The following is an 18226-nucleotide window of genomic DNA, read 5'->3' on the forward strand; positions in this document are numbered from 1 at the left end:
TTAATAAACATGGCTTTTCCTTGTTTATTTGAATTGCTCAATTAATTCCTCTTACAATCCTGTAATTTCTGTGGAATAATCAGCGCATTTCCAACATTATGGTATAAAGATTTTCCACATGCTACCTACATCACGTTGACTTTGTAACTGAACAACTTCAATTCAAAAATTCTCCATGTAACAATGAACTCTCCAATCTAAACCTGAGTAAAGAGAGGATTAACAAAGTTCTATATAGATGTATATCTGTAAAGATGCTTCAAAATAACAAAACAGAGGAATAATGTAAAACTGGACCCAAAACATCTCTGAGGGATATGCAAATGGTAATTCCCAGTTCAGTATCTGGACAGACATTAAACAGTCCATTCTGCCATGCCATCTGCTAGGCAGTTACCAGCCCTGCTCTGTTCTCTAAGCTATCTGTGCTTTATTTTTAAGCATGGAGTCATTTGACTTACTTGGAAGTCAGATAAAAGACATGGAGGTAAACAAAAAATAAATTAACAATTAAAAAGTGATATACAGCAAAAATCAACTCCAAAAACAAGTCTCAGGTCAACGATAGGGGGAATTAAAAAAAATACTCCCATATGCGCGCTTGAATTGCACTCTGAACAAGCATATGCACAGCATATACAGCAAGGCATGAAAGCTTAAGGTTTATTTTTCCATATTTGTATTTAACAGAACAAATAAAACATTTGGCAAAGAAGCTGGTGAATGTTGTGGAAAAAGACGCTACGGGATTCGTTACTCTGTGTGCGTACACGTACAGAATCATGAAGTAGCTCATTAAAATATCACCTCAGAATATCACTTTCATCAAGAGCCAAACACCAACATAAAAACTTACCAATACAATCGGACAGTACAGAGGCAAAGATATACGCAGAGAACACAAGAGTCTCAGTCTGTATCATGCAAAAACACAGTATGTAAGTCATCAAGTTGCCCTCTCAGATCTATACTAAATCTACAAAATGCAAGAGAGCACTGCGTGGATTTAACTGCTCCAGAAGTAGTCTGGAGTCATATAAAGAGTGCAGGCAAGCCAGCTTATGTGAATCACTTGCAAAAATCCCTGTCCTTGTAGACTCCACAGCACACTTAGCTCAGATGCATCTGTTTTGTTTGATGGAGACCTACTGGAGGATATTCAACTGCAGAAGTCCCACTGAAAGTTTTTCTTCAACTTTACATGCTCCTTCTGACTGAAACAAATCTGAAGGCCAATGCAAAAATCTGTATCCACACGCACTGCATTCACTGAGATACCCAGTGTAGCCTAAAAGGTGATTATTCGCAGGTCTTGATACAACACAAACACCAAGGGGATCCACTTGCCTTTGCGATGGAACCATTCAGTATTTTAAAGATTTGTAATAAACTGTTTTATACTGAAAAAAGCAGAGAGTTGTGCTTTTTATTAATATTACGTACAGTCTAATTCACAAATATCACCCCTTGCCTGAATCTTTGCTCTTGGAAGTTCTCAAGAAAGAAAGAAAAAAAAAAGTAAGTGAAAAGGCTGAGAAAGTTCTGTGTTATTAAAAAAAAAGCCAAAGAAGGTGACTTAGCACAGGAATCCCCCCCCCCCTTTTTTTTTTAAATAAGGAAAAAACTCTAAGATTAGTTCAAATGCCAGGTTGAAAAAGGATGTATTTGCCTTACTTTCAAAATATTTTGGGTTTCATTCCACTTGTTGGTCCATTCTTTGGTCAGTTCTTGTACCTATAAAAGAAAACAAATATCTGAAAAATCACATCCTTTCCCAAGTTCTTGATAATGAATTCTTACACAAGTATTAAAAATTTGTGAAATTCATTGTCAAGTTTAATACTTAAATACTTAAAAGAGAACTACTACTCCTGCATTAAGTGACCATACAATTTTTCTCTCTCAAAAAGGAAAACTATAAGGCTCTTCTTTATAATGTAAAATGAAACAAAAGACAGGGATAGCCACTTCAAATAATGATAGGTATTTTCAAAGAAATTGAATAATTTCAAAAATTGCCTAGTCAGTCCTGAAAATTACTGCAACAGAACGGTCCCTTAACTATGACAGGAAGACAGCTTCTTTCCTGCATCTCAGCTAGGCATGTTCTGGCTCAAACAGTCTCGTGAATGAGAGGAAGAAGCAGACAGACAGCGTTCAGGAGGGAATGAAAGCAAAGTTTGCTGCAACGGAAAAGTCACACACTCGGAGGAAATCAGCACTGAAGTGAGGACCTGCTCACAAAGGTGGGCAAAACGTGTATCAATGCTTGTGTTGCCCTGCTGTTTCTGCTCACCAGGCTGCCCAACTCATAGCTTATATCCACCAGTAAAGGCTCTTTGCATTTCAAAGCCCTTCCAAATTTTTAGAAGGCGCTGTATAGAAGGTGCTTCAGGCAGATCAGCCTCAAAGCTCTGGCTGACTTGGAATCATACTCATATTAAATTGATGTATGTGCATGTTTGTATACATACATATATAAATATATATGGATATATACACACACACGCATGCATACACACACTTCCATTTCCTGAAATCACCAGATTTCCACGTAGGAATATATAGACTTTTGAAAATGTACACCAGCCTTTTTTATAGTTGAATTCACTTCAGCATGCAGAACGCTGAAAAACACAATGGCTAAGTCCCTTTAATACTTTATATTTAAATCCACTGGGGGAAAAAATGGTCTTTAGCTCTTCCTCCAAACTACTCTCCATTTGTAGCCTATAGCCTACCACCCAAGCTACCTTTGCATTTCAAGTGCAAATTAATCAATAAGAACTGAAGAAATTTATCTCATTTCTACTTACATTTCAAAATTTCAACAGAGAAAAAGTAACACGTTTTTCAGTGCATTATTAGTGCTGGTAATCAGAATGTTAAAACAGAACAATAACAACCGAAACGAAAAATATGAAGAATGTCCATTGTGAGTCTTATTACCATGCCAGAGCAATTTTTATGCAACAGAATGTTATTCAAAATTGTCCTTATATAAGGACAAATCAATTCGTTAAAGAAAGCCACCATATATTTATCAGATCATTTAAATATGGTGATAAAATCTGTAGATCTGTATAAACAAATTAATTATTGCATTCAATTATAAAAAAGCTATAAACACTGCAATATTTACTAAGATTTTTCAGTAATTGTGGCTGTAGTAATTGCATTAAATAGTAATCACATAACCTTCTAATGAGGTTGACAAAAGATAAAATATGCTCAATATACTTTCCATGCAGAGGCCCAACACTTATGAGCAGGACAAGCAGTGATTACTGTCAGGGCATGAATAACGTTCTAATTAGCATATATCCAGCAGTTCATATTGCTCACTACTCTTAGATAAAAGCTTTGTGTTTGTGCACAAAATAAAAGCATATTACATTAGTAACACTACCAGCAATTTTTCTGGTTCAGCTGAAAACATTTTTAATGCCTCGTATTAATATGAAAAAAATATTTACAACTTGAAGGCTCCTATCACTGCTTTGTAGGTTTTACCTGAAGTATTGAATGCAACACAATATGGATTCCTGAATATATTACAGAGTTGCAAAATACATTCCTAAAAGAAACTTGGCTTATGAAGAAGCCTGAAGTCTGCTTTGTAGCTATGGTTCACACTAATACACGTTGTACATTTTCATCAAGAAGTTTGTTTTTGAAGAATCGTTTCACAGAAAAGTACTTCGACATTTCTTTAAAATTGGCATTACCAACTAGAATCCCAAAAAGTGCAAACAGATACTATACCACCAATTACTTCAGTCAAAACAAGATTCTCAGAAAGCAGTGCATTGATTCTCTAATTGTAAAGGTCTGAGCAGCACCAGTGAAAGCCTTACAATTTAACCCTGCTAAGAAACCCCTATTTTTTTTTGAGGCATCTGAATCTATATATTGGTTAGCATGTTGTTGACAACATTCAAAAGTAAATATGCCAGTAAATAATTTTGCAATATGCCATGTAGCTGAATGATTCCAAATTATTTCCTCCCTCTTTTCCCAAACTGTGTAATACTTTTCGTGGGTTTTTTTGTTTGTTTTTTAAATGGTTTATAGTAGCTTTAAGAACAGTCGAGTAGACAGAAAAGAATTAACACAAAAAGACAAAATAAAGAGTGAATGATTGCAAATTCAAGAAATCTGAGTACCATTACATTTATATTATTTTGGACCCTATCAATAAATCTCAACTGTCTGGGTATCCTTTCCAGCTTCTGCACTGGGCTGGATTACTATAGGGGCACACCATGAAGTACATCCACCCAGATCTTAGACTCCCCCAGAAAGACAGTTAATTAGAAACTGAACATATTTGTACATGTCCATTCCAGATTTAAAGACTGAAACTTTCCAGAAAACCTAACCTGCAATATAAATTATTGATTACTTGAAAGCATGAGCAAGTTGGCCATTTCCCCGGAAAATATTTACTGTATTGTCTAAGCACTGAACGTTTTGTCAGCCTGATTTAGTAGTATAAAGCAGTCAGTTTTCCTTCTCTGTTCTACCTCCAAACACACTTTATTTTTAATAAAAGAGGGCAAGCTTGCCAGGGAACGAATATTTTCATTACTTTAGGAGAGCCATAATATAAATATCCAAGACACATAACTTGTTCTTAGTTGTAATCTGTTATCTTACCTTCTAAGACAAAAAGATACAAGTTAATGTATAATTAAAAAAAAAATAAAACTAGGAAATGCTGGTTTGTGGGCGAAAATTAAGTCATGTTATTAAAAAAAAATGAAAATGACTATAATTTGCATCAAGAATACTTTTTTATTTTTTCAAACTGATTTATGAAATAACTCACCCTTGCTTCATTCTGCTGAAGCTTTTCCTCCATACTTAAAGCTGTCGGAGAATCTAAGAGAGCGATCTAAAATCATAAAAAACACACAGTATCAAGTTAGAGAAACAACAAAAAATGGTGAGAATTTTCTGGCAGAATCAAATGAAAGAAATGCATTCGATCAACTTCTTATTTAAGATGAAATATTTTGAACTCCTACGTATACCATTTTACCTTAAAATACTATAAACAGAGTAATCAAAGTGTTGTCAAAGCAGATATTCTGAATACAAATCACCTGTTTAGGTGTACTGTTTTCATTCACTATGTATACATATTGTCACACACATGCACACAGAAACCAGACAAGTTTATAACAGGTAATTCCTGACGTTTAAAGCTATATTCCTGTTAAACATGAAAATTTATGATGTATCAACATTTGATGACTTTGCTATAAAAAATATCTTACTGCTTATCTTTTATTAAAAAAATATATAAAGATAACTGGCCTTAGAAAAGGAAAATTACTATACAACACGCACAAGCAATACTCATTGTTATATGACCTCCCACACTGAATCCAGCACTGTATTTGGGTACCAGTATCTTCAGTGATCTACAGAAACATTTGCAATACAGTACTCTGGGAATATAAAGGAAGATTACAGAAGAAATTATACAGGTTTTTATATTCTGTTGTGCATACATAACACCACTTTGCTTTTTACCAAGCATCACAAATTCAATTAACTTAAGCAAGTTCTCTGCTGTGCCCAACACAACCATCTATCACATCCTACAACTGAACTAGATTTATTTTGTGATATCCTCTGTGTTACAGCTTGGAACTAGGTCAAAGCATTAGATCTTCAAAGAGGTCTATGTTATACCTACTTCAACTCTAACACAACTTATTTCGAAAATAAAAGTGATCAGACAATCCAGGGAAGAAAAATTCATTTTCCCCTCCTAAAGAATACAAAAGGAATACAAAAGTAGAACAGTAATTCAAACCGATGAAGAGCTTTCTAATTGTCTGTAACAAAACAAAGCTCTCAGCTTCAATCATCTACAATACCTATTACTGTTTCATACTGTGGTCCCATCCCCTTTTCAGGGAATCTTTTATACAACGAAATCTAGCTGAAGTATTAAACTTCCATGAAACAAGTATGTGCTAAACTGACATTTCACATTGCACAGCCTATCTAAAGTAAAATTCGGAAGTTCTAGAGATAAATCTAAAGTATTCTTTCACATGTCTTCCCATATCATATTTGCTCACGTATTAAATCTAGCCATCTCAAGTGGCATTATTTAGAAGAGACGACTGGCCTGAGCAATTGCATATTTCTTATTGTTAGCTTGGTTTCATCACCCTGAAAACAGCAGAAATTAAGCTTAACTGGGCTTGTGCAGCACATGTTTATAGTGGCCAATACTGATAGAAGAACAAGAAATAGCAAAACCATGCAAAAGAGAAACTCTGCTGGTCAATACAGGTAGGGAAAGAGGAGATACAACAAAAGGTCTTTGTTGAAGCAAAACAACATACTGTATATAGAGAGGGTGAAACATTTCTGAGAAACCGTGCTTCATTCTGAACAGCCCCTTAAGTACATCAGATATACTCCAGTATGCAGAGCCTTTATACTGGTCAGGATGATTAGGCCAATAACCTGTACTGATGTAAGGAAAGCTTTCAAATCTGATAAATCCTAATGCCTCAGTTTTCTTGAGTTTATTCATAAGTTTGAATCAATCACTGTCCTTTAAGATTTAGGGAAGATTTACATTTATTTCAGCACTATTTCTTTATTTTTGTCAGCTTGCCTAGCACGTGGGGAAAACAGCAACAGTGCATTTTCTGACCCTTCAAACGAAATAGCTCAGTGACTCAACACTGCAAGCGTAAGCCAAATTAGCATGCTTTAAAACAAAACAATGGTTGTTCAGGCAATCAAGTTCAGAATCCTTCCTCACAATAAAAATAACCCCAAAACAATATAGCTTTTAACCACTGGCATTTCTTGGCCATATGAACTCCCAGTCAGTAATGGGTACATTATTTCTGTTCATGATAACCTCTATCATAATCACCACGTGTTACTTCAAGAACAGTAAGGTTAAGTAAGCAGTTGGTATCAAATAAACGTTGCAAGTTTTACTAATCAAGATCAGAAAGGTGAGAAAAATATCTAAGATCTGTGCTTTTATCTTTTTGGATTTACTAGTATATCAATCCTGTTTTCTCTGCTCTGTATTACATACACACAAGTGGAACCTGATATTTACTGGAAGAAAAGAATTAGCAGTCTAAGAAGACAGAGTCCCTCAGCAGTTCTTTATCTTCCCTTATCTAAGACAAATCTAACTATGAGAGTTTCCAGTCTGTTCAAGTAATAAGTATAAATCTTTTCTTAGACCGTCATTGAAAATACTTTCACATGTTTAGCACGTGGCATGCTTTCTAATGTACCGTGCATTCAAACACAAATGCCATTCGAGTTCTTGTAAATATAAAATGCAGAATTATAGACATTTTAGGTATTTAAGGTACTTAATACTTTCTGCTTCTTTTAAGATACTAAAGTACAGCTTCAGTCCATCAGACTAGTCATGGCAAATGTTTATGCTCAGTCTCCTTTGGCTGTGGTGAGTACCTGTTCCACAGCACACTGCAATCAAGGTCTGATTATATTAAGAGAAAACTAGAAGCATTAGGCTGACAATTTTTCCCCCTTATGTTAAAAGAGGAAATCTACTGGCCATATGGAAACTGATTCAATCAGGAAAATAATATTCATTCATAGCCTCATAGAGCTTGTTTACTCAAATCAATATAATGAAAGATAATTATCTCATTACATTCTAGAAATAGATGTTATAACTCAAGGAAAATTACACATAAATTTTAAGTAAAGCTAACCTGATTCCCTTGAGCAAGCAAGGCTTTTAATCGGGCTATTTCAGCTCTCAGCTCACGGATCAGTTTGACGTTAGGATCCTCATTAATAGTAGGCTTGTTGATGATGTTTTTGGCTCTATTTGCATAGCGAAGTGTACTTAAAGTTTCTCCATAATTGACATCAGCAGGTGAAATAGCTAAGGAGACGAAATCAGAAACAGTTTATCCATCACCATATGTTTCATTTAGTAAAGTTAGCTCATAGTTTAAAAGTCGGATGAAGTTAACATAGAAGAGACAGAAATACATAACCACTACAGCTACAATTTGCTCCAGCTCTTCACCTTGCTCCACTACTTTCACGTCAATACAACTTTGCTTAAGTGAACACTGTATTAGAATAATTAGGTCCAGCGATCAAGATTCATAAAGCAATCTTGTTGTGAATCTATTTAATATTTACAACTCTCTGTTAAGTGTAAACGTCCTGTATGAATACTTCATAGGTGCTCTCATGATTTTCTACATCAACAGTGGGAAAACCAGCAAGTATTTTGTAGAGGATCAATGTAATCACATAATGGAAAAGTCATTTTGAGTTAACACTGTACTTTTGCTCCAAGTTTTGAACAGAAATTAAACAGCATTTATGCAAAAAGCAGACATGAAAACAAAAACGAGAAGAGCTATCACCCATTTACAAGTCTACCTGCCCTACTGAGCTGCAGGTGCCTGGCAGCATGTAGAACTATCACTTAGCTGAGGCATCAAGGAAAACCAGGATGATTTTTGCAGATAGCTTAACCAGGAAACATGATGGATTTTTAATGAAAGTGCTAATGCTGTCCTTCAATTAATTTTCCTAATATATAAGATGTTCAAAATTTTTTTAAAAAAAGATAATTTACTGCATCCCAGTAGATGAGGGAAAAAAAAAAAAAAACAGAAGGAAACACCATTCAGCAATGAGAGATCAGACGTCTTAGTGATTCAACTGAACTAGAAACCTGAAGAATCAGGCAATGAAAACGCCTCAAAAATACTTAAGCAACCAGTATTCTGCCCTTCCTTATTCTACCAACAGTAATAAATACTCTGTGGTAGATACTGCCTGAATTAGGGGGAGATGCTATAGCAATAGAATATACTTCCCTTAGCTCAAACTACTCACTTTACTACTTTATTTACTGTCTCCTTTCCAGTACTCAATTGCTTTCCTTTTGGAAGAATGTTACAATATCTTATAGAAACATGACAAATCAGAATTGAACATGTTTTTATAAGATCCCTTCCCAGAGTTTGAGATCATCTTCCTGCATTTTTGTGTTTAGTTACAGAAAAGGCAGACCAAACATATCTGGACAGCTTGTCAGGCTCTGTTAGGCGATTCAGCCACATTATCAGTGGAGTTACTGCTGGAGACGAGATCAACCATCAGGGCTCTGCCTAGCAGATGCATCGTTAATAGATGGGGAAGTAGCTGAAAAAACAGCTGTGCACTGTAATCATTAGTAAAGGCACTGAAAGCTCCCTGTGTTTCTGAAACTTCTTCCCCATCCCTACAACAGAAAACATCAAGTTAGTCAAGCGTGTAACTGAAAGAAAACATCAAGAAGCATGTCAGTACAGTGGTACTTGAACAGCCAGAAGAACAAAGCAGCATCTGGTCCGAGATCCTCTTTTCATACTATGAGCAGTCTCAGGAAAGAAATCAGCATGGATTCCAAAAACATCCCCAAAATCATGCAACAAAAGAAATGCTAAGAAGAGAATTTGCCTATAGCAAAGCATGTGAAGAACCAGAATTTGATCCATTGCATTTTACTATCTCACCTTTGCTCCCTCACCATTCCCAAAAGACGACTCTATCAGTTAAACTGCATCTCATTTGAACAGGGGAGGAAGAGAAATTTCAGAGCTGCTCGTCTCTTCACACCTTACACCTTTGACATCCCAAATCCATCCCTCTCCTTAAATACTCTCACTTGTTTTTTTTTGGAACTGGCACTCCCATTCCAATTTATTTCAAAAACTGCAATTATGGCATATGTGCATTTCTAAAACAAGTGATCCTTAAAGAACTTCCAATGGGTAAAAAGAAAGCTGTAAAAAAAGTTTGTAACATGACTGATCATGAATAATTAAATTTAAACAAAAAGTTAAAATGCTGTATGCCTCAAAAATTGGGTTATACAAAAATGACATTCTAATCCACTGAATGTCAAAAGAGACCAGGTTGCTCTGCCACTAGCACTACAAAAACAACACAGCTTTGAAAAAGCAAACGAATTCACACATCAATATTGACGAGACGCATAAATCTTTTTTTTTTTTTTTTTTTTTTTTTTTAAATGGGAATGAAAGTTTGCAACCTGGGGAGGATAGAGGACAGGCTTACGTACAAGTCTTGGTACAAGACTTGATCTAGATCCCAGTTTGAGCATTTATCACAAGTAACAGAGCTGTCTGGAATGTAAATAAGCCACAAGAGCTATTACTTGAAGCTTAACTAGTCAGATTAGATTATCGTTACACTGTGCATGTGTTAAAGATGAATATGGCAATGAGTCTGATGTCAGAGCAGATGCAAACCATTATGCACATACACTTGGATGACCTTTATTTATACCTAATGACAGTACATACACAACCTGGATGCCCTCTTACATTTGTGACCAAGTAGCCGGTGATGTATGCACACAGATGATGTGGGTATGGGAATCAAACTCGCAAGTTCTGGTGACACACATCCCTGCTATTGCTCACGACATTACTGAACAAACTAGATGGTCCCCTTATACACAAGGAGACCACCTACAGTTTTACTGCTGCAAGAGTTGTTCTGCAGAGCATAGGTAAAAGCAGAGTGTTACTAGAAAACTCAGGAAGAAAGAAAGAAACAAAGAAATGAAAACATGTAAATAACACTCTGCCTTAATGAAGCATCTGGAATCTAAATATTTACAGCTAATCCTATTAAGCATGAACTGTTCAGGATGCAAAAAAAGTAATTTAAAAACACTTACTGGCAATCATTATAGTTTTAGAGTTTCCTCCGAGGCTATCTTTTAACAGCCAAGTCAACACGGAGTCTCTGTAAGGCACAAATACTTGCTTCTTCTTTGAAAGAGGATTTGTTGCATCCTGAGATAAATCAGCTGTGATGTGGGGGTAGGAAAAAAATACCATTTATGAAAATACATAACTGTTATGTGCTAAGCCACTATTTGTGTAAATAAAAACTGTAAATTAGCAGAACAGTACTTAACGATTAAAAAAAAAAAACAACAAACAGCCAAGCATAAAGACCAGCGACTTACCTAAGGCAGAAATGACATTTCCCAGAGTAACTAGAGATTTGTTAATATTCCCTCCTTCCTTTAATCTAACCCCTGTGGCACCAGTGGCATCTGCTCTCTCACTTCCAGCAAGATCTACCAAATGAATCTTGCTGACAGTCTCACAAGGCATTTCAGAATCAAATTTAGCCTAAAAAAAAAAAAAAAAAAAATGCATTAAAGCATTAAGCTACCAGATTCTGAAATCTTACTGAAACCAATTTAATTGCCTTTTTCATGTCATGATTTATCTTGTTTACATTAGCACAGCATCAGAAGTCAGGTGTATTAGAGGTGCCACAGAAAGGCATTTGATCATGAATCACTGCATAACTCCCACATGAGTAGCTATTTCCTGAAAGTGTAATATTTGCAACTTTCAAGCCATTTAAGCACATGCAATGACAATTGTGAATTTGTATTTACCTGGTGCACCGTAAACATTTGAGCTCCATTCATATTATCCGGCTTTCAAGTAACATTTAAAGTTGCACATCCACAAACGGATACCCCTACACTCACGTTGCCCCCCCACCTCCAAGTTCAAGCAAGTAGCAATTGCAATTTTACACTACAATTTTTAACTGAGGCTTCCAACCAATTTTTATCTTAATTTGTATAGATTGATTCAGACTTCTTTTACAACACAACAGTAAAGCAAAAATCTTTAAGCCTTGCTGTCTGCCTCTCACCCTCTTCTATAAGCTTTGTGACGAGCAATTCACCACTAGTCAACAGTTAGTGCATGCCACTTCGCATGTGTTTGCTTTGGGGTGGAGACATGCAAAGTTCCATCAGGACAGCAAACCATCTCTATGCTGCCTTCTCCCAGCAAGTTACCCACAGATTGTCTATGAAGCTCCCCAACTCCTACCCCCAAAACAATGACAAAGAACAGGTATCATTAGAAAAAGAGTATATAAACATAAAATATAAACAAAAATATCACTATGCTCTGAAAATATGCAATCGGTCTCTCCATCGTTCCATCAGTAAATCAAGGTATGTAAATAGGTTTCCAATAGTAACAGAGGAAGAGTCAGCCAAAAAACGCTCAGAAAACAATTCTAGTCTCTCTGATTTTGGTCATAGAGACAGAAATTTATTTTATTTTTTTTAAACATTGGATAACATCACAGCATAAAAAGTAGCTCATGCCCAACTCATGCTGAAGTCACCCAGAATGTTCTCCTCAGCCGTATCTCCTGTCACAGCAGTGTCATGAAATGTGCCTTAACTGTTCGGTGTTATTTAGCCTGAATTTCCTACCCAAATTGCCTCAAGATCTATTAAATGATCAGGTAATCATATTGCACTGTAAATTCTGTGTATGATCACTGATAAAGATACTTCCAGTTCTCAAAACTCTGTTTTCACACTTTTAACTTTCTCTGTGAGAAGACAACCTACAGCCATCGTCTATCCATAGTTGCTGATTTGAAAACTGTATTTTTTAACTATCAGATGAGTTACTGAATTCAAGTACATTAAAGAACGGTTGTTTTACCTGAGTGAAGTTGATTGTGAAAATGGCATGAGACCTGCTACTGACATCATTCATCCCAGTTGCTGCTGTAGTTCTGTTCATATTTCCTGCGTCCATCAGTTCCTCTACATCAGCATAATTTTGCACTAAGTGTTTAGACAAATCTGAAGAAGAGTAGGGTGTTACAGTATGCTCATGCATGCACTTGACTTTCTTTACAAGAGAATTCAGGTAGGTATGGCAGGATTACTATCACTATTATAAAGCATTGATGCAATTACAGTGTTTATTGTTATGCTTGTTTTTACCACTCTTAAGGAAAAGAACAGGGCCTCATGTGAACAATAGAGAATTTACACAGTTACAGCAAGTTAAGAAAAAATTATGCAATCTTACTGAAGAACTTAGCGCATAAGCATAATCTCTCAAGAGACAGGAACCTTTCCCTGGCAGAAGATGGATTAAGACAATTACTTTAGTTCTTTCCATCTCAAACATTAGCTTTGTAAATTACATTCCACAAATTCTTAAAACTAATTGCATTTATTAGCATTATTTAAAATGTTATATTTTACAGATAAAAATTGTACAGGTGTAATAATCTTAGGATTTGGAAAGCAGGTGGGGATAGAAAATGAAAGGCTATTCTCCTTGATTGGTTTTATATCAAAGCAAAGTTCTGTACCCATCGTCATCTATATTGGAGAAGAAAAAAAGTCTTATGCAATTAGATCTAACACTTTATATATTTTAAAGGTAATAAAATATTCAGTGCAAAACACTGAAAGGGTTTTTACCCTCAACATACGGCCCTTCTTTTGGATGTTCTCGTATTCGTAAATTATTTGTTTTTGATGACTTCCGTCTGAGAAGATCTCTCACCCGTTCATTATAAATTTCCAAATAACTGAAAGAAAAAGGTCAGAAAACCACTGGCTTATTCAAGATTCTTTCAAGGAAAGCCATGTTAAGGTTGTTTGAAAGCAAGATGAGATGCCTGGCAAAGCAAATCCAAAGTTAAGATTCGAAGTCACTTAACATAGTAATGACTATGGTGGACTCTTATCATGAGGGAGAAAAAAAAAAACAAACAAGAACAAGAAATAGAAAGGAAATGCACATTAGCAAGATGAAGAGCAACTAATGACAGCCTTAAATAAAAGGGTAAAATAAGAAATATGCCCTCTAATAGCAAAGGCATTTTCACTACCATGTAAATAAAGCAAAATATACAGTTGTAGATTGAGGTTTTGCGCTTTTTGACTATGACTGCCAACAAAAATCAATTATAGGACTGAGGCCAAGCATGGAAAGTTATCAGAGAAGCATACTTTTCTCAGAGATAAGCGGAACACAGTGGTTCTAAATGAGACAAGTTTGATGAAAACAGCAAACTATTAATGTGCCAAGAAGTACCTGACTTCTGTTCGAAAGGATGCCTCATTCCGCTTTGTTTTTTCACTTATTTTGCTGAATAATCCTTCACAAATCCGAGGTATTAAGCCAGCATCACCCTGCAACAACAACAATTCTTATTCTCGAGGCTATACATGCCTGTGCAATATATTTTGAAAAATAAAATCTCAAGTCACTAGCTGAGAGCTTCAACATCCAGAAACAGTGGCAGGGGAGGACACAAAACCTTTTTGGCAAATACTGTCTTGCCATTTATTCAACTGCCTTCACCGTGCTACTTTAATCTTTGCATGTGTTGTGATGTATGTACTAGCCCCAACGCCTCGCTATCGGGCTATACCTCACCCTTATGTCTTAGTTCAAATCACCCCGGCTGCTTAAGGCAAAAACTGACTGTACACAACCTATGAACTGCCTTATCTCAAGACTATCTTTTCTAAGCCCTCCATCTATTCCACTTCACTATGGACCCAGCAACATGTGCAGTGAATGGGATGAGCTATATACATTTATCCACGTGCCACCCTCTGTCAAATCTCCAATCCCCAGCTCGCAGTCCATCCACTGTCTCAAAAGATACCTCTGGATAAATTAGTATTAGAACTATATCCACTACATCTCCCAATGTAGACAAATTACATTTAGTGTTGACCTTCTGGATGCTCAACTTCGTAATTAAAGACTTTTTATGCACAACCTTATCAGTTTAAAAAAAGCAAACTGAAGAAACTCATCCTTTCACACAGATCCCTACAGGCCATGCTTTACTGGCAGGGCCAGAGGGGTGAAGGAGAACTCCATGTAGCTCTGGTTTCAGCTGCCAAGTGGCTGCTTGCTCCCAGCTCCCATGTCCCCACGCAGGGCTGGGTCCCAGCGGGTAGATAACCACCTACCTGAGCCCACCTCCTCCTCAGCACTTCAGAAAGACAGCAGCTGACACCCCGCCAGAGCTGAAATGAGTGAACTTGGCTCCCAGGGACAAAGGGAGAGGCCACAGACATACAGATGAGCTCTGGGCTCAGGGACACACAACCAGAAGTAGCTTACAAAACAGTCTGTCAGCTACAATTTGCCTCCAGTCCAAAAAAGCAGAAGAAATTTGATGCGATGGACTAATTCTAATTCTATGCACTGCCGAGACGAGAACCATTCTTCCTTAGAGTTAGTGGCCTTGTAATGAGGCAGGAAGCAAAGTAGGACAAGCTAGAACTAACATCCCATGTGAATATAGCCCAGGCACTTCAGGCACCCTAAAAAAGTTGCCTGATGGGATTCTAGAGATATCTGTCTGCAGGAAAACACAGAACCCGTGGACTCACCTCCACCAGTGCAAGACAACTGCTGCATAGCAATGGTTTCTCTTCTACTTGGAAATAAAATCTCACCCTGTTTGCCCAAGTTCACTCCAGCCTGCTCCTGCACTGGCCCCATCCTTCCTCAGCACCTTCTTCAGTGCCACAGCTGAGCTCCTCATTTATTTCCTTTGCTCAGATGGTATTCCTAACTGGTTCTTGGTTCTTCATCCAGTTCTCGCTTTCCCCCCAATTTTCCCTTTTCCTCCAAGATCTTAACGACGGCTGCACTGCCCTACCCAAATCAGCCTTTATTCTTCAAAATAATTTTTCTATTCCCTCCTTCAATCACACCTAGCCCTTCACCTGACTGCACCTTGTTTAAAAAATAAATTTACACGTTAATAAGGCTTATTTTTGAGAGTTGCCTTTGTAATCAACCTCTACTCCAGCTAAAATTTCTGGGTGCAATATTGGCATTTCCCCACACATTTTTCTTTCTTTCCTTTTTGAACATAAGAAGAAAAAAAGACATTTCTTTCATCTCATGCTTGGAAACCCCTGAATAGTTTTAATTAAAGCTTAAGGAAAAAAACATGAAAGATCCATCATGAAGTTTTAGGCAAGCCATTAGTGTCTGACATAATTTAGCAACTGCAAAGTCTTAAAATAGGAAATATTAGCTCTAACTGAGTAACTTCAACCATAGCGATACAGTGGCAAGAAAGGAAGAACACGTAATTCCCAGAATACTTTGTTGGTAAAGTGCACATCTTACAGAACATATATTCTTTTTTTTAGGAAACAAATTTAAACATTTTCACCCTTTTCAGCCCCTACAGCTCCACAGCAGGATTAAGTACATCTGCAGCATCCCTGTCAGGGTTTTTTCTGGGTTACAGAGTTTCCAGGCATGGAAGCCTGTAGAACCAAAGTAAGTTGTTCACTCCAGAGCTGAATTTTCTCATTAAAAGCCTGCTTTCCTTCTGCATTATCTAACCAGGAACTTCTTCATGGCAATTTAAGCATATTGCTGCTTTCCCATCTACCTTAGACACAGGGAAAAAAAAAACACTCCCTTCTATTCTGCAGCAGCCTTTCAGATCTTAGATGACTTTTGTTCCTCCAGAGCCTTCCTTTTTCAGCGTATGCAAGTCAGACTCTCCTGATAGCTCATGTTTTATAAACCTGTGACCATTTCAGTATCTCTGCTCAAGACTTCTTCTGGTCCACATATTTCTCGAAACAGTTGCTGCACACAGTATTGCAGAAGCAGCCTTCCAGAGCCAACAACAGCAGATACTTAAAGCAAAAGGAGAATAGAATTCATACTTGTTAAGGAGAAGTAGGGAAAAGAAAATTTATTTCCAATTCAAGTTTTCTTACAGCACTGTAGTGTCTCTGACAGGGCCATCAATTTTAAAGCATTTAACTTGGCAGCCGAGTGTATTTTATACACACACTGTACAAAACCAGATTAAAGTATTTATGTATCATGGCAAGAAGATTAGACCTTTATTATTGAATAATGTCAAACAAACTTCAGCACCTATTCATTTGCAAAATGTCTTGATGATTACGGTCATTACATATAGTCAGGCAGTCCCATAAAAATGTCACTTACAAAAAATTCTGAAACAGAAATCCACATCTAGGTCATAAGATCTTTTCTGGTTACAAAAGTCTGTTCTGTTCACCATACTGAACCTGAATATAAAGCTACTTATTCTCTGACAACTGAAAGAGAAACATTTACAGGTAATTTACTATCCTAAACTCAAGGAGGTGCAAAGTGGCCAGTCTCACTGCATTTCCAAAGAGTGATCTAACGAAGGACAAGAGGCAATATTCCCCTTTTCAGTTCTGCTGGGAACAGACTGGTTGTGTTTTTACCAAGGATTACAGGAGAACTAAACCCGCAGAAGCTGCCTTGCAAACAGGCTTCATCAGTTGGCCCTTTAAATTGCTCTACTCCCAACAGTTTTATCAGTTCCTTGCGTCCTTGGGCAATCATGGAGGAAGCTGCAAGAAACTACTCTTGTTCTTTACTCAAAAACTGCCCAATATCCCTCCTATCACACCTTGCCTTTTCCAGGGTCTTTACCGCAGTGCTAAGCAGGACGAAATCCTTAAAATCAAAAATCAGCGTATCAACTCAAACTTATCTCATTTCTACTCCCTACCTGATACCCTTTTTGAAATGAGGGTCAAGGACCTATTTCAATCTTCCAGGCCTTCAAAAGAGGTCTAAAAACCAGATCTCTTCAGAAGGCTGACCATTCACTTACCCAAAATCAGCATCTGTTTTTGGACACTGAAAATCAACAGTAGCATTTGAAATGTTTGGTTCTGTTACACAACGGAAATGATTGTTATTTTTCCAATATAACAAAGCATCCCTTAAAGACACATCTTCCAGCTGCAAATATCAACGCGTAGAAGAAAGAGAGCTTCTAAAACCTCTGACTACTACTAGAAGTTACGATACAAGGGGAACCAGTAGTATTCAGAGCGGATTGGTGATAATAATAACATAAAGGCATGCACTCGCAATAGCACAATTTCAATGCATTGCTACGGAATAAAAATGCACATTTGCAAAATATACATACCACATTTCCCATCATGGTGTAGGACTTCCCAGATCCTGTCTGTCCATATGCAAAAACACAAGCATTATAACCTTCAAAAGCAGATTTAAGTACATCTGTACCAAGATTTTTGAAAACCTACAAACAAAGAAAGTTTTTTGAAGACAATAGAAGTTTGGGGGAAAAAAAAGTTGTCATCAGCCCAGCATAATAAATACTAAACAATAATATTGAAGTACCACGTTATAAACTATGGCCATCAACCAGCAATATTTACTATGACTGAAAATAAGAGCTTCTAATAAAATTGCTATATTTTATTGTATTTAGTTTACAGCAGCACAACACTGTATTTCCTACTTGTTTTTCTGTCAGACATCAC

General features: G+C 36.8%; 1 protein-coding gene across 8 annotated transcripts in view; it reads right to left on the bottom strand.

Annotated features, from left to right (window-relative positions):
- KIF16B (kinesin family member 16B) overlaps nt 1–18226 on the bottom strand; it is a 138566-nt gene that overhangs the window by 101132 nt on the left and 19208 nt on the right. For all 8 annotated transcript variants that reach the window (XM_068675742.1, XM_068675740.1, XM_068675741.1 and 5 more), the window contains exons 4-12: nt 17866–17982; nt 13962–14059; nt 13343–13452; nt 12567–12709; nt 11042–11210; nt 10748–10879; nt 7743–7918; nt 4832–4897; nt 1675–1734 (exon numbers count right to left, since the gene is read on the bottom strand). In XM_068675742.1, coding sequence (XP_068531843.1) covers nt 1675–1734; nt 4832–4897; nt 7743–7918; nt 10748–10879; nt 11042–11210; nt 12567–12709; nt 13343–13452; nt 13962–14059; nt 17866–17982 — 1071 coding nt within the window. The remainder of the gene's footprint in view (nt 1–1674; nt 1735–4831; nt 4898–7742; nt 7919–10747; nt 10880–11041; nt 11211–12566; nt 12710–13342; nt 13453–13961; nt 14060–17865; nt 17983–18226) is intronic.

Source organism: Anas acuta, chromosome 3 (genome assembly GCF_963932015.1).
Source record: "Anas acuta chromosome 3, bAnaAcu1.1, whole genome shotgun sequence".
In the NCBI taxonomy this organism is placed as follows: Eukaryota; Metazoa; Chordata; class Aves; order Anseriformes; family Anatidae; genus Anas; species Anas acuta.